This window comes from Orbicella faveolata, unplaced genomic scaffold (genome assembly GCF_042242905.1).
Source record: "Orbicella faveolata isolate gen_17 unplaced genomic scaffold, um_ofav_v1 contig_4, whole genome shotgun sequence".
Taxonomy (NCBI): domain Eukaryota; kingdom Metazoa; phylum Cnidaria; class Anthozoa; order Scleractinia; family Merulinidae; genus Orbicella; species Orbicella faveolata.
In genome coordinates, this window is record NW_028301569.1 from 9,180,804 (window position 1) to 9,202,764 (window position 21,961).

General features: G+C 36.0%; 1 protein-coding gene across 3 annotated transcripts; it reads left to right on the top strand.

The window, feature by feature from the left end:
* The first annotated feature begins 1,014 nt into the window (after nucleotides 1-1,014).
* On the top strand, nucleotides 1,015-21,225 carry LOC110068641 (octopamine receptor beta-2R-like). 3 transcript variants are annotated; one of them, XM_089275802.1, is made up of 3 exons: nucleotides 1,015-1,196; nucleotides 14,587-14,759; nucleotides 19,043-21,225. In XM_089275802.1, exon 3 carries the CDS (start codon nucleotides 19,077-19,079, stop codon nucleotides 20,103-20,105), a length of 1,029 nt encoding a protein of 342 aa, XP_089131928.1. In that variant the 5' UTR covers nucleotides 1,015-1,196; nucleotides 14,587-14,759; nucleotides 19,043-19,076; the 3' UTR covers nucleotides 20,106-21,225. The 3 variants fall into 3 exon arrangements, with proteins under 3 accessions (XP_089131928.1, XP_020631708.1, XP_020631710.1); XM_020776049.2 differs by lacking the exon at nucleotides 1,015-1,196 and adding an exon at nucleotides 13,677-13,905; XM_020776051.2 differs by lacking the exons at nucleotides 1,015-1,196; nucleotides 14,587-14,759 and adding an exon at nucleotides 14,796-18,327.
* Nucleotides 21,226-21,961: the final 736 nt, after the last annotated feature.

Here is a 21,961-nt window from a genome sequence, read left to right on the forward strand (position 1 = left end):
TTAAACTACGGAAGCTGTTGTCTGAATATTGAATTTCTTTATTGTAATGTCAAGCAATTTCAATTTATTTCGAATGTCGTAAAAAAGTCAATTCAGTGAGCATGTTTGCATGGAAACCTTAAAATAATTTTTATCGTTAGTTGGTTCTTATTCACATGGGCAAATGAATTTTCAGCTGCTTATAATTGTTTCATGAAGATTGTATTTTCCAAATAAAAAGTATATTTATGTATTACAAACAGCGAGCGGAAATCTCTTTGCGTTCGCAAGCTGAGAAGCGTCAAAAGATTTCCTGAAATGGTGGGAAAATTTCACTGGAAATAAGTCTAATTTTAGAGATACAACTCATTCACCTGAATTTCATCGCGAAATATAAACCCCCATTATATATCTCAGTAACTACGCGCGCTCTGATTGGTCAATTTAGCAAGCCGTATTCTACAGACTGTGCAGCCACCTTAAATTTTAAGCTGTTTTTATTTCCACAATGACTTGTGATTAATCGAATTCTTTTATTAGCTTTCTTGGCAAATAAAGATTGAAACCTTTTCGTTTTCTTTAAATAGTGTACTAAAACCTGCTAGGCGACTTAACAACGACTTCAAATTTAATCTTTTTGCTTTCTACCGGCGTCAGTTAACTGAATGTGTTCTGTATGACTTGATATCGTTTTTTGAACTCGTGTACCACACAGTAGAAATATAATAAATATCTTACAAACCTCTTTTTACTGTAAGTCACAGATCTGCGTTTCGCGCCTTAGGTAATAAAACGAAGGGTAAAAACTCCATCCGTGACTTAATGTACGGACCTCAAACTTGGTTTGTAAAGGTACACATATAGCATCGAAAACCAGCAGAAAAAAACGAGTTCTTATTCATGGCAGTCTCAAAATTTAATGATATCAAGGCTTTTCATCGCAGACACAGCTGGAACGGTAAGCCATGAAAAAAAGACTTTGAAATTGGTTTCTAAGCAACCAGGAAGTTTACTAATATCATACAGCCTAACATTACTGCTGTGCTTTTCAACACCAGCTGAAGCTGCTTGGTGAAAGAAAACGTCGCCGAGGTGATTCAAAAGATACGGCCATGTTCTTCAATATTTTCCTGTTATAGTCGCACTTGAATGACGAAAAAGGACTTCCATTTCTCGACAAATATCGACGTGAAGACATTAAATATCCCCAAGTACTAGTAAGTATACATTTAAAATTTTCAAGAAGCAATTGATGGAGAGAAAAGAAATTGAAGATCAAATTGCTTAATGAATCTCAATATTATTAAGGTCCCAATTGCAATGGCTTTAAGCATAATCCCTTTTTTCGACTACCAACAAACGAATGGGGATACGTTTTATAGCAAGCCTGATCAATGACATCAATTCGCGTGAAAACCTGAATAGATAAACACGAGGCGGTTAGGCATCATTTTTTGAAGGGCGGTACATTTCACCATTCAGATAATCACAGTAAATGGCAATGGGTTATGATGGTAAAAGTTAGTATGTAACGTCCGGGCAGACGATAACACTGTGCTTTGCAAGGTATTAAATATACGCTCTATTTCGGCTCCGGCCACTGACACTGTCCACATATTTAATGTGATTGCTGATGTCTACGGCATTTTTATCAATGCAAACCAAACACCTGGCAGACAGAACGATTCAACAAGACTACGGTACTTAACTCACTCAAACGGCAACTCAAAAAAAAAAAAAAAAAAATCGAAGTCCCCTTGACTGTAGCTTATTTCAGTCTCCACTGAGAAGTGTTCTAGGGCTTGAGTTAGCACCCCCGCCCCCCCCCCCCCCCCCCCAAGGGAAAGTAATCGATATATTCATATATATTTCCACTTTTTCTAAATGACAATATTATATTATTTTTACAAATTACCGTACACTCTCGCTCTATATTTTAGCTTTCTCACAAAGCCAAGCAATTTCTCGTAAAATATACTAGACCATGCAGTTACTATTCGTTGGTGTATTGCTTTCAATTCAAGGCCAAATTGTTTCTCTCATGAAAAACTAACGACCACAAAAAAAACTGGCTTCTTCCGCACCGCATAGCCAGACGTCTGCAAGCCCAGACATCTGCATGCCCAAATACGGTCTAATCGACTGCATCCGTTGGAAACTACAATATTATTGTTTACTGTTAAATTGCGTCCAACCAGTCGTGTTATTCATAACATATCCATGTCAGATGAAGGCAAAAAATTAATTGTCAGAAAATAAAGAAACAGACACCGCAAAAGTCATGGACAGTTGAAAACCTGATCAATTCAATTTCAGCACTTCCTTTTCCACAGATAAAGTTATAAGGCTTTCATTATTAGTTTCCTTTAAACTGATAAATTAAGAAATGACTCGAAGTGTCTCCTATTTCCTTGCCCTCCGCGACAACTGCTAAGCACTTCCAAAAGTATAGGTCCGCGTAGGCGTACATGCAGAAACTGCTATAACGACCAATCTGACTTAATGTAAGATATCTGTAAAGTGCGTATGCTTTTTCCCATCAGCTTTAACCGAAAAATGAACCAAAACACACGTGAAATTATCTTATGCCGGACTAACTCCGAGTTGTTTGTATTAGCGACTCGATACTAGTTTATTATCTTTCGTTTTCGATTGTTTACCGTAAAAGAGATGAATGCGTAAACGTATACGTGGAAAAAGTGGTGCGAACGAGGAGTCCAAGATGTCCCAGCGCACGATTTCAACGAGTTGGGCTTACCTTTATTTGGGGAATGGTTTTTCGTCTGAATAATGAATGATACCTTGGTGGTTTTTGTTTAAATGATAAATTAAGTCTTGGTTTGATATTACTTTTACCTGGAAAGGTCAATTTTTATACTCTTAGTTATAAGTTACTTAATTTAAAGTTAAGTTTTGCCCGATAAAGGTTTGGTCTCGTCAGTAACCAACCTTATCTAGAGATCTCTCCCACATACCTGTCTATGTGACATAACAAGTGATTATGATCTGGACCTTAATTAATGGTAACTGAGGGGCGACCGATCATGTGTTCTCAAGGTTAATGCATTTTTTAAAACTGATCATGAGAATGATAAAAATAATAAAAAAATATAAACGCATCGACTGGAAAAAAAAAAAAAAAAAAGTAAGATTTTGTGAAGAAGTGAGTGAGGTGCAGCCAACAAGCTATGAGAGAAAACAACTAATTTGGAAGATACTGCAATCTTGAACTAGGAACCAGGTGAGTACCAAGAATTGCAAATTAACCTAATTTGATTACGTCATTCTTAATGTTAAGCTAAGATGAGATTTGCCAACTCCACTAAGCGTACGAATCTTTTTATTGCACAAAACACAGACGTACTGATATCTTTACTTAGCTCGATACCTTGTTTCTCCGATGAGTCCATCAAATATCATATGAGAGCAAATTAACAAGCGCTGAGCTCTCTTTGCATGGCATTGTTATCAACGTTTCAGTCCATCAACTCGCGACTTCAAAGGTGGTCAAAGATGGCAAGATTAGCTCGCATAATGAATAATTTCCACAAAAATAATAAGAGACAAGATTTGTTCAGTAATTCAGGACTTTTTGGCGCCGCTTGGGTTGATAATCAATTATCGCCAATGGTCTACTTTACGGAAATGTTTGTGGTGAAAATATAGCATTTTACCTACTGCAGCCCTGGATTTTTTGCCAAGTTACAATATCGTGCTCTCGCCGAAAAACAAACTAGGGCTAAAAAAGATCTTGAAAAGGCAACGTGGAAATATTTGTTTTCACTTCCCACAAATACATATTAACTAGGTATCCTAGTCAGTTGATTGGTTAAAAATGTATCGATATTGTAAAAGAATTGATCTGTTAACTACAGGGCTGCATATTACCATAACAGCCTTGTTAATTAACCGAGAAAATTTAAGACTTGATTATTGCAGTTCGCTGTTTTATTAGATCGATTGCCGTCATCCTGTTGAAAAATGCTGTCATAATCTTTGGCCATCTTTTAAGGGTCTTCAAGGCGCGCAGGTTTGTTACAAGATTTCTTCAAAAAAATGTAAATAGAAACGACTCGAAACCGTAAACAGAGAAGCAGGGGTTATGTCACTATGTTCAAAATCACTTTTATCCTTAAATCTAACAAAATCTAAAAATATAATAGTTAACTGATGCTTTAAAAAAAATACGAAAGAAGAATCAAACAAGGTAAAATATTGAGATGCAAATATGAAGGGCAACGAACAAATGTGCTAAATTGTTCACCCTCAGTTGCCATAACTGACAACGCTCCATTAATTTGACACGGAAAAAGGAAACATAACTTGCATTTTAAATATTAATATCAATAACTACAACAAAAAAAACTTGTATGTGCATATCCAATACTTCATGCATAGTTCCCCGACGTTTTCAGTTAGTATTACGTATTTTAATGCTTTATTACCGAGGTATTTTATGTCAGGGACAAAATGGACCCTTTAAATATTCTTCACCCTCCAACTCAAATTCCATCTTGTTTCCACTTTCAAGCTATTAACATAACACTAAGACGAAAATTTAAATAATGGGGTTCAACCATTAGCTAAGCTGTAGCGGCTCCCCCTGGCCATTTTGTCTTGTTTTGCTGTCTGTTTTTTTTTTTTTTTTTTTTTTTTTTTTTGCTTCCTCTTCTTTTTCTTTTTCTTTATGTGTAATAGTAGGCCGAAGCTTAATAAATAAACAAATAAATAAATAAAAAAAAAAATTAGAATTGAAATTATCTGCAACCGAACATCATAGCAATTACCATAAGGTATATATTTACTAATGTTATTTAGGTAACATAAAATAAACAATATGTATTTCAAATAAGTATGTTAATAAGTAATTTTCAACTGCGTTGAAAATTAACTCATAATTGTTTGGAAATTCGAAAGCTTTATGAGAATTTTTACGACACGAAGCTTCTTAGTTTGAACTTAATCGGGTATTTCCCATACTTTAAATGTATTTTTATTTCTTTTTAATCTGTTTTTCATTGCGTTGCTATGTGATAGCTTTTCCGTGATTGAATTTCATCGTTCTAATTTTAAAACCGTCCGACAAAGTTTTCACTTCATAATTGACTGTCAATTTTTCTGTGCCATCTAAAAGCAAAAAGTTCACGTCAAATGCAATATATTTATTACGTGTATAAATCTGACAGTTGCAGAAATTGATGGCATATATTGTTTTCGTGTACACTTCCACGCTTAACGCTATTTTAATATTTTTGGAATATTGTCACTTAAAGCGTGTATCAGCCTCGATTAGATAAAACTACTCTCAATTCGATTCGATAATTTTACTGATAATGAAAATTTTCAACGCGAGGAGATAATTAATTCTGGAATTAACCCAACTAATTGAGCATCAAATCCGTAAGACACGAATAAAATATAGCTGTAAAAAATGCTGAAATAAGCTACCTGACTCTTCCTTGGGTTAACCTTTTCTGACATGCGCATTAAAAGTATCTACGTCTATTTCTTAAACACTGTTTTTAAACCATTTTAAACGATGCATGTTTGCACAAACTATGTTAATTTTGTGTTATGTGAATCTTTTGCTTTTTTTTTATTAAACTGGGCGATTTTCTACCCAACATCTGTGATTAAATGTAATCTTCTGTTTATATCCCCGGTATCTTCTCACGCTTCTTTGTCCACAAATCGGTATTTGTCAGAATAATTGATTTCTAGTCATTAAAATTGTAAAATCGACATATGATTGAGTCTCACAAGAAAATCACTTATTGCAAGAAACAATGAAAGCTTTCCGCTCGACGGTAAATGTGGAACGTTTTAAAAGGCTTTTATGAATTCCAATATAATTGACTCACAAAAAAGCCGCCTTATCCCCTATAATTACAAATGATGACCCAAATCTAAATTCTCATAACAATGCTCGTCACATTTCCATGCAAGCAGGTGACAGGAATAAAGAAAATTATCAAGTGTAAGAAAACTGTTTTGATGTACTACAGAGTTCTCAAAACTCACATAAAATAAATTATTCAGACACAATTGTGAGAGTTTAAATCTTTATCTTAGAATGGGACAGTTATAAGTGATGAACACACTCTTTAAGCGTTCGCACTTTACGAGGGCTTGGTTGGCAAAACGTTCACCTTTACCGAAGGACGGCAGACTTGATAAGCGGTATGGAGAAAGCATTTAGATTTTTATTGGGTCTTAATTTTTTCGATACTTTGGGCCAAATGAATACCTATGCCATATATTAACCGTACAGTTATTTTTTCTCAACCGCACGAGTATAGGAACTGATTACCTGCTTTTCTTTCACATGAAATAAGTATGATTATCCTAGAAAATATGTATTTACGCCAACCGCTTCAAGATACATAGAAATATATATATATATATATATATATATATATATATATATATATATATATATATATATATATATATATATATATATATATATATATATATATATATAGATAGATAGATATCGACGATCTGGAATCGGGTCGGAAGGGCATGCTAGAAATTTAAATTTCACAATTCGGAGCGATTTTTATAGGCATCGGGACGATCTCATGTTTTTTTGTAAACAAGTTAGAAATGCATGAATTGAGAAAATGTGTTCCACTTTCAGTTTGAAGTATTTTGAGCGCTATCACAAATTAATTCTAAATTACAACATTATGTGCAAGCAAGACCATATCATTTTAACGCCGATAGTGTCAATACTAACGTAACATCTATTCAAAATTTGGACTCATTAAGCAACGTTTTGCTGCTGATTCTAAATTCGGTAATTTTGTGTGGTATACTTCGAAGAGACACGATGATGAGGAATTTTCAAATTAAACAGGAATTAACCTTTTAAACTTTAAAAAGACAGTCTCCGATTTAATGAACTGTTGCAGATTTGCGAAGATCTAAAAAAAAAAAAAAAAAAAAAAACACTTAGTAAACAAACAACAAAACTTTAACTTAAGATTTATTTTTCCTTAAAATATGAAATGAATACATCACCAAACGAACAGCTTTTGAGCAAACTTATCACTTACTTATAGAATTGCCTGAATGTGACAAGCAAATGTTCTATAACGAGATTTAATATTTCAGTACTAACTGATACGATCCCCTTAATTCTAGAGCTAAATGTGTCAACTTCTGGATTAATTTTTGGCTAATTTTTCATGTAAAGCTGTTCCTCAGTTTGAAGAACTTGACTCTAGAATTTTTTGGACATAAAATTTAATTTAAAGCCACTGCATTATTAGTATTTATTACCAGAACTTGACGTTTCAACGCACAAAAAAATTCGTGTAGCCAACATTTAATCGACCCTCTTTATAAAACTAGTTTTGATGGAAAAACAAAATCACTTGATTTAGCAAAAAAAACAGAGAACATAAATCCTGTAAAAGCCTACGCAACTTAGCTAAAGCCCTAAGTCTCAAATTTATGGAAATGGCTTAAAAACTACTTTAAATGATTCTTTCAAAGTTGGAACACATTAGTCTTCTTTCACTATTGTTATGGCAACCATTGCCACACAAGCAACAAAAAGTCGCGTTCAATTTTAAACATTTTCTCTGCTAGAAATTTGCTACAAATACTAAATGACAAAGTCACTATGGATGGATTATGTCAAATTTGCTAAAGTTTATTTTCTGTTAAATTAGTGGAAGTTTATATATTAAGATAAAAGAAGCCCAAGGCACCTGTCAGAGAAACAATGTATTGCAAACACAAGGAAAGATAACTGCCGCTTTTCGGTATTCTTAAAAGAGCTAACCGAAAGCGAAGTAAAAACATCAATTTAGCAAAACAACGCTAGTATGTTTTTTGTTTTGTTTTTTCTTTCAAGGAAAAAAGCTTTAGCAAACACGCACGAAAATAATTTTGCACATTATTTTTCCTAATGTATCGCTAAAACCTGAGTTAAAATTTGTGCTAAACTACTTGAACACTTACTAATACAATATATATTAAAGGGTGTAGAACTGCGCATGTTCGGAAAGCGGAATAATTGGGCATGTAATTTTCGAGTCCAGGTCCCTTCTCTTTTGCGCATGAAAGTCAAGGCTTGGGGTCGAGGATTGAGAATGCGCAGTGCTCAGCAAGTGTGCCGAATAGTGCGTGATTAGCCTAAAAACCCAGCAGCATGTCAATCTACTTTTTTTGCAATATTCCTGTTGTCTGTGAACAGACTCCGGAGCTAAAAGGGTCTGACCGCGGCCGGAAGGGCCGAGAAGAAACTGGCGGAGAGTGAAGTGGCTGAGAGGAGAATGGGTTCGCAGGCTAATACTTTTGTTGATCGCCGCCTTTGCGATTTGCCGAATTGGACTAGACAACGATACACTCTCTATGAATGTTTTTTTTTTTTTCTCATGACCGTTCAATACAAATTAAGTTATAGAGCAGCTGTTTGGACGTTACGCTTTCCATTACAACTGTATTCTTGTATTTGAAGAATGGGATGTTTTCCAGCATGTTCAACAACTCATTTCCGTAACTATCTTGGCGGTCTGCTTGATGAAGTATTCTTTTCCGTTCCTAACCTATAATTGCACAAATAATGGCCCAAAAAAACCTCAAGGCATGTTTTGATAACGTTTGATCGTTTCCCTGTGTCAATGTTATTCTTGAATAAGCCACTTTGCAGATACTATCAATTAATGCAGTGCAATATTGTGACTGGCTTTTCTAAAATGATACCTCGGACAAGCTTGTCTGGTTACTTTGAATCAGGTTAACAACACACGTAAACCACGACTCCGGTTCGATTTTTTATCGCGAGGCCTGCACAAATCAGGATATCTACAAACTTGACTAACTTTTTCAACCAGATATTTTGATCACTAGTAGCAACTGCGGATCTGACTCACAAATCTTCCTCGCGGACGGGAAAATTTTTGTCCCTGCAGTCGAACCGAATAAGATCGATCTTCCCAGCTTTGTTGGCAAACCAGAGGTTTACAAGATTATGCAATAGACGGCCGCCATAAGGCAAACTTTATGGTAAGCTTTGTTTGATTAGATCGCGTCCCTTTTAATAAAAAAAATATTTGAATAATTTTCCTAACACGGACGCATTTTCCACGCCACACTTTCCTGAAAGGGCACATCAGCAATTAACTTGAGGTTTTCGTGTCTAGTTTTGTATGTATTTCCTTTTCACGACAGTGTAGCGGTAGCTTTCCTTTATTGCTGTTTCTTTATGAATATACTAGCACATCTATATCCTTCCTTCTTTTCTCTCCGTCTGCACATCAAGGTTTCATTTTCCTATTTAGTTTTTATATATCTACAGTATTTCTTCTTCACGTCAGCGTAGTTGCTCTCATTAAATTAATTGCTGTTTCTTTACGAATATACTATCACATGAACAATGAACGTAAGGTTTCCGTGTTTAGTTTTGTATATATTTCCTTTTCTCCCGAGGGTGGTCGATCTTCTTGCTGTTTCTTTCTGAATATACTAGCACATCAACAATGAACGTAAGGTTTTCATGTTTAGTTTTGTATGTATTTCCTTTTCTCGCGAGGGTAGTACATCGTCTTGCTGTTTCTTTACGAATATACTATCACATGAACAATGAACGTAAGGCTTCCATGTTTAGTTTTGTATGTATTTCGTTTTCTCGCGAGGGTGGTCGATCTTCTCGGTGTTTCTATCTGAATATACAAGCACATCAACAATGAACGTAAGGTTTTCGTGTTTAGTTTTGTATGTATTCCCTTTTCATTCAATGGGCGGTGGTCATACATCCTCGCCCATCTATATCCTTGCAACCTCTCCCTCTGTTACTTAACCCTCTTGTATAAGAAAAAAAAAACAACAACTGTAACTCAATTATCCTCATATTTGCATATTAGATCAGATTACTGCAATCAATTTTTTGCTGACCAACTGGAAGTTCCTTAAAGTTATGAAACTAATCAAATCTGATCGTTTGGACATGTCTTGCTTCCTTGATTTCCTTTTGATCCATTTTCAATTACGAAAACGTAGTCATCAGTTTCTTTCGATTTGCAACTTATCCGCAGGACTTTTCTCTTTGTGTTTCGTTGTCTGGTGTTTTTTTACCTTTAACAAGACAAAAAAATTAAATTACACCTTGAGAGCCTCCGACTCGAAAATTATTATGCATATAGGCAAGGTTGAATTAAGAGTAAGTTCCATGTATTGAGATTTAAAATAATACGACCAAGTGGGTTAGCTACTCTCCGTGGCGGCCACTCGGTTTTTGTTGGGGAGCAGGGATGGCGCAGTGGTGAGAGCGCTCACCTCCCTCCAATGTAGCCAGGATTCGATTCCGGCCCGGTGCCATATGTGGGTTGAGTCTGGTTTTGGTTCTTGCCTTGCTCCGAGGATTTTTCTTTGGGTTCTCGGGTTTTCCTCCCTCCAAATTCTAATTCGACCAGGATAGATGACTTGTATGGAAACCAACAAAGGTTAATCTGGCTTCTTCTCTAAATATTGTAATTTATTTTAGTACTCATTCTACTAAATATTTTTCTACTTGAAAAAAAGGGCATTTTCCACAATCTTGGATCCACCACCTTGGACCCGCCACCTTAAGTCTCCAAACGTTTCAAAAATAAGTCAGAACATCTCCAAAATTAACTCAAAAGATCAGGAATAGTATATGGTTATAAGAAATGTAAAGAATTTGGAGGACAATCCTCATAAAACCCGAATTCGAATTAAAACAGCAATTAAGTGGGCTTAACAAAAACGCCAAATTTGGCTAAAACATCCTTTGAAAAAATGTTTGCTATAGACGAGTCAAATCACGAGAACATAATTTGCAGAAAATAATCGCAAAGATTGACCACAACTGTTTGAATCCTATGCCTGTAATGAAAGACTGAAATCAACCCAGGGACCCCTCAGGCTAAATAGGGTCAAGATAACAAACAAAATAGATCAGATATGCAGTAATTTCCGGAGGTAGACCTAAGTTATCTGAAATCCTGTATGAATAATTAAATTATAGATAGGATCCTGCGCGCGCTCTGATTGGTCACAAACCCATGTTCTATCAGTGTACAAAACATAGAAAAAGCGTATTCCGGAGAAATTTGCCACATAACCTCTAGTCTACATTTTTGTTAGAGATGGCGAAAAACATTTTCTTTGAATAAATTTGTGATGGAGTTCTCTGCGAAGCAGCAGAACATTTTGAAGACGAGACATGTAACACTTAAGTGGTATTGAATTGCGTCAGTTTCTTGATCTTTGTGCTTTGCTGTTTCTACTCGGAGCGTGTAAAATCTATTATCATAAAGCAAATGAAGAAGCCCAAGGCAAAGCCGTGTATTACATTGCGACAAAACACTCCAGAAATTTGAGAACACTCGAAATTTCTACATTTCGCTCGTTTTCTCAAATGCACGTCGTGTTTTATCACAGTGTAATGCACGGCTTAAGCTTCTTTACTTGTTAAGTGATGAATAAAATTCTTCTCACGCTTTGTTGAAACTTCACGCAAAATTTCAACCTGCTTCAGGCGTTAGGTTGGTGGGAGAACAGAAATATTGAACACTGACCGCGAAAAAACATCAGTAAGGATTGTGGTTTTTCTTTGTTAATTCAAATTGTGACAGAAAAAAATCTGATTTTTAATTTATTTGTTTTGGTTAGGTACTTTACGCCCTACTGTTATGCTTAGATGCTTATACCTTGACGGCCCTAAATGTAAAATCGAATAATCTATCGTTTATAAACGCCAATTTGTAATTATTTTCTGGATTCATGGATGCTGTCTACGAATCTTTAAGCTGACTGTTTTCCTCCGTTATATGAATCTAAGTAAGACACCAAGAAGCTGGATAATATAACATCAATTATTCTTATCTCCTGATGGATTTCGTGCAAACCATGTTTACTTTTCCGCTATAAACCTAGATATACTTTAAATATATCTTTCCTCGTTAAGAAAATTCTCTAGGTAGGTAATAGATAATATCTTTTCATCTATTTGTCTTGGCTAACTTCTAATATTTCGATTTTTCTCTCTCTATAAGTCAAAGGTGTTTTTGTTGAAATCAAAATTCTAGGTATGTAGTAGATGAGATAGCTTCAGTAATTTGCCTTCGGCAATTTTCCAATAGTTCGAGCACGTTTCTGGTATAGGCCATATATAAATATATATATACTAAATATGTCTTTCTTAATCTAAATAACTATTATTAGATAAATAGCTTTATATATTTGTCTTCGCCAATTTTCCAATGGTTTACAGAAGTTTCTGGTATCACCCATACTTAATTAATTAAGAAATATATTTTTCCTAATTACAATTACAGCGATATGTTACATAAGGTATATCTCTACTATTTATCCGTCTAGGCTAATTTTCAAGGTTTACATAAGTTTCCCGGAATCAGCCATATGAAAGAAATAAGTCTTTCTTCATTAGAATTTTAACATTTTAGATATAAGATATTTTTTATCTATTTCTCTTCGCTAATATTCCAAGTCCGAGCTCGTTTCCCGTTATTAGCCATATATAAGAAATCTATTTTTATTCAAATAATTCTAAGTGCATATTAGTTATATATTGTTTTTATTTGTTTGATATTGGTTAAATTTACAATACTTGATTGCTTTAAGGTGAAAGCCATAGATACGAAATATATCTTTCTCCATTCATTAAAATTCTAGATATAAGTATTTTATAACAAATATCCTTTTTTTTGTGATGGCTCGCTTATTTCCCAATCATCGAGTTCATTTTGGTATCAGCCATACTGATACGAAATACGTGACGTATATTTTTATTTTTTTATTAGAAATTTAGCCATGTAGTAGACGGGATATCGTAATTTATTCGTCTTGGCAAATTTCCTATACGCCAACTCTTTAATTTACGACGCTTGCTATATCAGTACGAAATATACATAAATATATCACATGCATCATTTAAAGGTCTAGCTGGTCAGCAGAAAAGTCAAGAGCTTTAAGCTATGTAGCGGACGACAATTTTTGAACATATTACGGCAAAAACGAAAAATAATCTGCCTTGAATCTTCTTCAACTTAAGCATATCTTTGCAATTCGCTGAGTATTTTCTCTATCATTTGTAAACGGACGTGTTTGCAGTTACTTGCTATTTACAGTGTACATTTGAATTGGCATTCCTAGTAATACACTATTTGCTCTGAAGAAGACTGTAGAAGGAAGACTGAGGTTTCTGCCTAAACAAGTCTGTAAAATGAAAAATCACCCTTTGATATCTAAAACTTATTAAATACGCGCTTTTCATTCAGTAACAGAAATGTCTTTAACCCCTCACAAGTATGAGGGGCGTACTGGGAGAATCTCGGTCCCAGGCCATGACCATACGAGCGCGGCGGGTTCTGAATATTTGAAAGCCGACATTTTCAGTCCAAGTGCGGTCTTGGGAACTGTTTGGTTAATAAGAGAGTGATGAAAGATTTATGACAAGGCTTTGGAGAAAGCTGTATACACTTAACCCGGTCCAATACTAAGAAATATTGCACGGGCAATCAAGCACGTTGATTGGTACATGACTAAGTTGTCTTATAGTACAGAACTCATTTTAATTAGGATTACTGACGCATGTATCGACACTAAGTTGCGAAATATTTCCCTCTTAAATAAACAGCAAATTGACCTTAAAAGTGTTGTACTAGACTCTCGCGTACAACGATAAACACGAAGCGAGTGGGTGACACGACATTTTCAAAAAACTACCAAAGTATACTCTAGCCTGCGAGGTATATTCCAGTCCATTATTTCCTTTCACACGGAAAGTAACAACGTCACTTTTTCCAAGTGAAAGTAGATTTACAGACATGTGCACACAGGCTAATGGCAAGCTCCCACTTTTTTACACGGTACAATGAAAGAATATGCATTTTCTAAAGGCAAATTTCCAAGCCATCCACATAGCAGGTAACCTTTCGCATTGGTGATTTCAGCTGCACATTCGTTGGACGTCAGTGAGGGCCTTATACAATAATTTATTGTATTTCAAACCAACAGCAGGCGAACGGACAAATATTAATTTTAGCTTATGTAAATGTAAGGGAACTGGCAAACGTCATTATACTAAACAATATTTCTCTATATTCCCGTTGTCATATTCGCTTTCATAATCATTTATTTCAAAAGCGGTGAACTGACCGAGAGTCAAACCGTATATTTTATTTATGCATTATTAATGAGCAGAAGATATTGAGATTTTTGTTAGATTAATGACTTTTTTGTTACAATGCGCAGCTTCAAGCTGTAGAAATATTAATTTACGTTCAAAATAGATTTCCATATCAATGAAAGTTCTCTGTTGCGTTATGAACTTGACAAGGAATTACACAACGCGATACAAGTACGAATCACGTGACAAACTAAATGATTTGTCATACATCATGCTGCATGTCTAAATTCGACCTTTCTTCAAGTTATGCACCAAACGTAATTTGTCAAATAGAAGTTGTTATCAATTTTAAACACGTTTCCTTATTGCTGCAGGATATATGTCCTGTTTTTAATGAAGACAGAATGAAAGCGCAACAATTGAATGTTGACAAACTAATTTCCTGCAGGATATTAATTGTGGTGTGTTTATTTTGGTAGGTTTCAGCCCAGTTCGAGCGTTTCACGAAGAAGGAGGCATAGAATTGATAACAGATTAAGACCATCAAAACTCACATAGTTTTATCTGCGTTCATTTCCCGGGAAGTGAATACAGGAGAAGTCTGATAAGTCTGTCTACAGATCCGCTGCAGAGCTTAAGTGACAGCTAGAAGGTAAGTTAGAGGGCAAAAACAAGAGAATTGAATTTTTCATTCATGATGATTTTGAGAGGATCAAAATAATCTTCAGACTTCTTTACGCGTGAATGAATCACTCCAATGACTTGATTTTCAGTATTCTTGGAGGCGTGAAATTTATATTTGCATGACAGGAGCTGAAGAGAGCTACGGTTATTAAATCCCCCTTTCAAAAGAAAAATCATCACTTTTCGTTAACTGCTGTGTACATGTTGTGCTATTTTATCACATGCCGTCCTTAAGGTCACCTCTACGCCAGTAACTCGGTATCGTAAATGATATTGTTTATTTACGTCCTACCAGGCCATAATTCTCAGTATTTTATGGTATTCCAACAACTGCACTCTCATCGTCTCTGGAACCGTATCTCACAGTCGTTTTTGCTTAATTTTTCCACAATGTTCTGCTTAGCTCTTAGCTGCATATCATTTAATTACATAAAAGTAATATTCGGGCTTGATTATAACTTGCTTCGCAATCTCTTTGAAGTCTACGTTTCACAGACGTTATGCCAGAAATTGGATACTTTCCTTAACACGATCAAAATGACAATTTTTCTTCGATATGCTAATCACGGAGTAGTCATCTTATCAGCTCAGAGTGAAGGCAAAAAATATATATCTATATTAAAAACTTGGTATTTTTTTTCTTTTCCGGAATACAAATGTTTTTCGCAGCAGTTCGTATTTAGCACACAGAACCAGATTGAAGAGCAACCCAGCAGCGCAATTCTATTCGAGACGTGGAAAACTTTCTTTATATCACTGAATTCTCTTATGAAAACAAGAGGGAGATCTAAGCACATAGTTTGAACAATAAATCAACTAGACATTAAATTGAAGAAGACGGACCCTGCTGTTAGGGAACAACAAAGCTATCTTAGGGTGAGTTACAATTATATGATAGCGCTTTTTGATAACCACTGAATTGCAGAGACCAACGCAAAGACAAGGTAGCTTCAATGTCAATCTTCAAAGAAAATTATGTTGTTTCCTTATCCAGTTAGCACAATTGTTGATTACTGAGCTACAACTGGTTCGAAAACGCAAGCAACTAACTCTCAACCAATCACAAACAAAGATAATTCCTTTTTAGCCAATCAGGTGTAAGCAAGCTGATGTGACGTTTCCCACCCTTGATACCATGTTCACGTTCTTTCTGCAACGATTTTCACTTTTGAATTTGCAAAATAAGTAAATCGAGCGAATGTGAGAGTAATTAAGGCTTTAAATTGACACGAGACACAGCGTATAGTCTTATGTTATCTTTCAAACTAGCGATGTTATCACCTGCTATAGAATAACAAATAAAGAAACATAAATTTGATTATTTTTTGCCGTAAAAACAGGAAAGCATAATATTACTAATGCAAATTTCATTACGCTAAGTAAAGATCTGCCAAAACCAAGCAAGACGAAACGAAGGCCAAATACATGCATGCCAAGTGTTTCGTTACTTTCCGAAGGTTTCTTTCCGATAACATATCATCTTTCAGTGTTATTTTACATACATTTCGAGAGCCGAGCGAGTTTCTCACTTTAGTTTTCTTAAAGATTTTAGAATCGTTTTATTATACCATCTTAGAAAAATGTGGAATCAAAGTACAGTTTTCGTGTTTCTCAGTTTACAAGTAGTGGAAAAAGGATAAGAAAATCAGGTTTCTCGTGCAAATTAACGACACAGCGACGAACTAAACATTGCTAACGCATTATTTCGAGAAATAATTTGACAGTAATCGTTCCTTCAAAACTAGTATCTTTAAACAAGACGTATGTAAAGATATCGGCAAAAGCATGCAACGCTTTGTTGACATGAAAAAAGAAGGAATCTTTATTGAAAGACGGGCTAATGCTGCAGAGTACAAAGTTCATTTAAAAACTACATCGTGTTTCGCTTTTTACTGCCAACTTTATGCAATTTCACAGTTTAAAAACAAACTTCCTGCCTTTTTGTTTAGCTGCTTGTCTATTTTTCCTTTATTTAAATCTTTTTTCAGTTGCCTTCTAGACTGTCTTGCTTGCTAATGCTTCAGACTTGAAAAACTTATCAGAAGCATTCTACTTTACCGAGGAAAATAGTAACTATGCGGGAAAGAAACCATACTTGTGTGTGTCCACACCGCGCGCGTATATTTGAATTGCGAGTAATTTTTTTCAACTCAAGTGTCAAAGTCAGTATCATTTTTCTTTGCTGCCCTAGCTACGATTAGGCGAGAACAAACTACTCGAAAGCCTAACAGCAATTGAAATGACGGGGGAAAAGGTTAAAATCTTGTCAGCACATCCTTGCAAACAATAGATCTTTTCTGAGAAAAAGCAAATTGGATTTTAGATCACGTTTGCTCTCAGCATCTGATCTGTCAAACTAAACAGTTGTTTCCGATGAATAAATTCACATCTGAGAGAATGTTTTTCAAGTGCAAACAAAATGTAACGCAGGCATCACGTTCTCAAAGTATATTTACTTAAGCAAATGGAATTTTACTTAGAAGCCATAAGTGCAACTTATGGCAAAGAGTCGTCTCTTATCGTGACGCAATGATACGTCATTCAATTCCCGGATGTTACTTATCAGTGAAATCTGTCTAGTCCAAGTAATAAATCTTAATTTACTGAAGGTCGTCAAACAAAGATAAAATATGTCATACAAGTTTCACGGTATTATTGCTAAGTTTTTGAAATCCAAGCAAAGCAGTATGCCCCTTCCTATTTGAAGATGGCAAGTCATAAGCACGTGTGAACCTTGAATAGCATCTTGAAAGTCGGTTGATGCAAAAGCTTACATGTCAATCCGGCTATTTCAATTTCCTATTCGAGATCTCGTTCTAAATGCACTATTAATACTTTAATCACCGACTTTTGCATTTATGAAGAGTGTTAATGGAATCACAAATCAGCCATCTTTTGTTTCTTCACGACGTATACGCTTTATCTTATTCAATCTTTTCTTGTCACCGCCTTCCAATTGACATTATCACAGCTTCAGTCTCGAATTATCAACCTCTAAAAGCGCGAAAGTTTATTTTAAGGCTATGAAAATATCGAGTCGTCGTAATTTAATAACACCCAGAGTCAGCTATTGTCCGTTTTATGAAAGACAGAACAATTAACTACACACTTCTTTAATCTTAATTAATTGTTAGTGTTAAATCAAAGAAAATACCAGATTTTGCATTGTCATCGAATTAACCATACGACTAGTACGGAAACTGAGCCAAAATAGGGTAAAATAGACAGGCAATAATGTTGGCAATCGAAATACACGGAGAAAGATATCAGGAAGAAAACTCACAAGGAACGTTAAAAAGCACCCGAAACGTCTGTTGAGATTATGATCGATGCATTGCCCTGATACTGCCAAGTAAATTTACATTTTAAAGACGTAAACAAAGATCTCATCCAACATGGTAATGGCGAATACCAAACAACAGCACTACATGGAAGTACCCCTAAAATTCTTTCATTTGAATGGTCAAACACTTGGGCTTCATCCGCAGACATAATAGTTAGAACTTCCTCGTACAGCATTATAAGCAGCACCACATGTAAGTATTACTCAGTAGCTTTCGTTTGAATTGTCACGGACAGGGGCTTTATCTACCGACAAAGTAGTTAGAATCATCTTTTGCAGCGCAATAAAATAGGCACCTCATCAAAGTATTACTCAATAGCTTTCATTTGAATGACCACACACCAGGTTTCGCCCATAGACTTTCAAGTTACTTCCACCTTTCGCAGCCAAATCAAAAAGAACCAATTGAAAGTACTGCTTAATAGCTTCCATTTCAATTACAACTCACTAGGTTTTCATCCAAGCAGGAATTACTAGACTGCGGAAGGTATAAATATTAGTCTGCTACTGTAAAAACTGCTAAAATCTTTAAGTATTTTTTTTTTTAAGGTGCGTTTAAATTATCGTTTCGGAAACTTCCATGCTGGCGATGCTGTAACTGATCTCTTAAAGTAAGGGCGTTTCTGAAAGCCTTTATACAGAGTGTCAATGTTTGCCTTCGCCTTTTACTCGCAAAACAAAACACTGCTTTCTTTAGTTAAATAATGTCAAAAAAGGATTGATGTAAATGCACACAGAAGATATCAGGACAAAGATTTTGTGTCAGGGCAATCAATCCCGCGGCAATACAAGGGGTCTGACTTCACTAAAAGCTGTTCAATCCAGGCGTGTACAACGGTGTTAGCCAGTTCTTGTTCAGAATCGTTTCAACTCGATTGAGTCATTGAGTCTTTCTTGATTTTCTACAGTTGACTGCGAAGAGTAAAGTCACAGTACTGAACAATGTCTTCGGCAAGCTGCTTAACAACGCAAAACTGCACTCCAAATTCAACGAACGCTCCGGGGACCGAACCAAAAGAAGATGACTACGTTCCTGGTTTTAGCGCCGAACGCGATTCCTTCCCCATCGCTATTGCCATCTTGATCATTGCTGTGAACTGTTGGGTGGTCGCTTTAGTCTTCATGAGACGGAATCTACGGACAGTGACAAACTACATCTTGACAAGCCTGGCTATATCTGACCTCTGCACTGGAGCCATATCGATTCCACTGTTTCTGTCCTGCACCATCGTCCAAGAGACGGAAATCTGCGTGGCGTCCATGATAGCGATGCGGTTCACGTCTTTTTCGACGGTATTGCACATTCTGACCATGACAATTGACAGATACATCTGCATCGTCTTCGCCTTACGATACATGAGTTGGGTCACGAAGCGACGTGGATTCCAAGTGCTAACACTCATCTGGCTTTTCTCTCTCCTCTTGGCGCTCGTCCAACTTTCCTGGACTGATTTGCGCGAAGATCTCAAAGACGACCATTCTGAAGAATCGAAAAAAATGATTATCATTTACGATATCTTCTGCTCCATCGCCTTCACTGGGATTCCTGTGGCCTTCATGGCTTTCACTTATGGCCACATCTTGTACGAAGTTCACAGGCAGAGCAAGAACATCCAGCAACACAACACTCCTGGATGGCAGGAGACAAGACGAAGCACCAAGCAAGAATGGAAAGTGGCCACCATCTTCCTGATCATGTTGCTGGTATATATTGTGTGTTGGGTACCGTTTTATCTCCTGCGACTAGAATATGTCCTGGGCAGCGATTTTGTGAAGCTTAATTTGAGCGATCTAGTTATAGTACTGTTACATTGGTTGAGATTCTGCTCGTCCCTAATCAATCCATGTTTGTATATTTTAGGGAAGCCTGATTTCCGCAAGGCCTCGGGTTTTAAGAGAAAGAAAAGGCAGCAATATGAATCAGAGTTAACTCGCATCTCCCAAACGAAGGCGTCGTCGACGGCTGTTTAGAAACTGGTAGGGTAGGGTGGGATGGGAGTGCGTTAAAATTTACCAACTACACCCTCCGTAGTATATAGGAAATATTTTAAGTTACGAATGGTTGGGAAGGTATAGGTTAAAGAATAACCATGAGAAAGAAATAATAACCAGAAACCATGGTCGAGAAGCTATCTGAAGCGCCGCAAGGCTGAAACAAAGCTGAGAACATCTGTTAAAAAAGAGAATCCAAACATTTTACTCATAATTAATACATGACAAGGTGATCTACACAATGTTAGAAAATACTCTGTTGATGTAGCAAAGTGACATTCATCAGTAACCGTCTATTGCCAAAATGTCTCTAAGAGATAGGCTATGGTTGCTTGACTAAAACATAACGTTACTATTAAACAAAGGGTAACCTGTTTTAGCTTGTTTTAGTTCCTCACATCTCCCGGTAAAAGATAAATACTGTACGATCAAACACCTGGGGAGAGGGGGAGAAAGGACTCGGCGGAGGGATGCTTCTCGTTTCGCTTACGGTTGTAAATAAGGTTTGTCATCTTTCTGGATTTAATTCAAATCTTTTGATGAGCATGCCGAGAACTTTTCACATAAGGGTCTCCACTGGATCGAAGAATTAAAAATACTGGCTATCATATGCCTTTATATACGAACATCTAATTTCTATCAGATTCTTCAGTCGAGATTTTTTTTTTTTCAATCCGAATGCCAGTACGGGGTATGAAATAGGCCAACATAAACGAGCAATCACTAGAACCCTTTAGTAAACTAAGCACTAAATAAAGTTGTCCAATAATTTTCAATTGATTTTCAGGAGAGAAAAGATCGAGTTGCACATGAAACAATTCATTTATCCCAAAAGGTCGTATCTGATAGCACCCAACAATGATCTGTATCTACTGACAGGTGATGTGCAATATGTATATAGCTATATGTATATGAGATGTATTTTAACAGCAAAGTTATAGTCATATTACATAAGCAGAACACGTAGTTATCCAAATCCTATTTATCAGTCGAGAGCGACAACTCGCACCTCATAGCTCAGGGATATTTGAGTGTTTTCGTTTAATTGTAAAAAACATCACAGATACTATCTGTAATAAATCATTTTATTGCATGATAATGTGGTTTTGTTTATTTCGAGCGTTCTGGTTGTTTCTTTCTTGGTGGGAATTTTATCTACGGACCATTTCTTCTTTTTCAAGGGTACTTTCTAAATCGGGATAAGGTAAAATTGCAATAGGCCATTTCCGAGTTACCTTGTGCCTCTGTTTCAAAACGAATCCTCGAGCTCGTGCAAAACCTTTCATCTGAAAATGAGTTTGATTTGCATGAAAATGAACCTGTTGGAAGAAACATTTTCATATGAATGATTTTGCTCGAAGTCTCGTTTTGACACAAAGGCAAAAGGCAACTGGGAGATGGCCTATTTATATCTCTAAAATTTCCTGTACTGAATGGCAGGCGAGGCTGTAACTAGGAAATTGTGTCAATTCTTCAGTGCTTGGCAGTATTTATTCGAGAGTTGGTTCCCAAATCGGCTACGCTTCCACATGGAGCGGGAGTTTTATTAGAACTTAGCTTATTTCTACAGGGCCATAGCCAGAAAAAAAATTATGACTGAGGCAATGTCCATGCAGGATGTAATTTCTACCCTAAGTATTTGGTAGTGGCTTACATTCTCCCTCCAAAAAAAAACAAAAAAAAAACAATAGAATCGAAACAAAATGACAGAGTCAAGTCCCTAGGTTTGCCTTAGACTGGCTACGCCCCTGTTCCAGCTTAATTCACAGTGAAATATTTCAGTGCATCGATCTTGTTCTTCACTGTTAGTACGTTTTCAAACTAAGCGCCATGGG

Excerpts from the sequence above, each read along its gene's own strand:
- LOC110068641 (XM_089275802.1), top strand. The coding sequence starts at position 19,077 with ATGTCTTCGGCAAGCTGCTTAACAACGCAAAACTGCACTCCAAATTCA.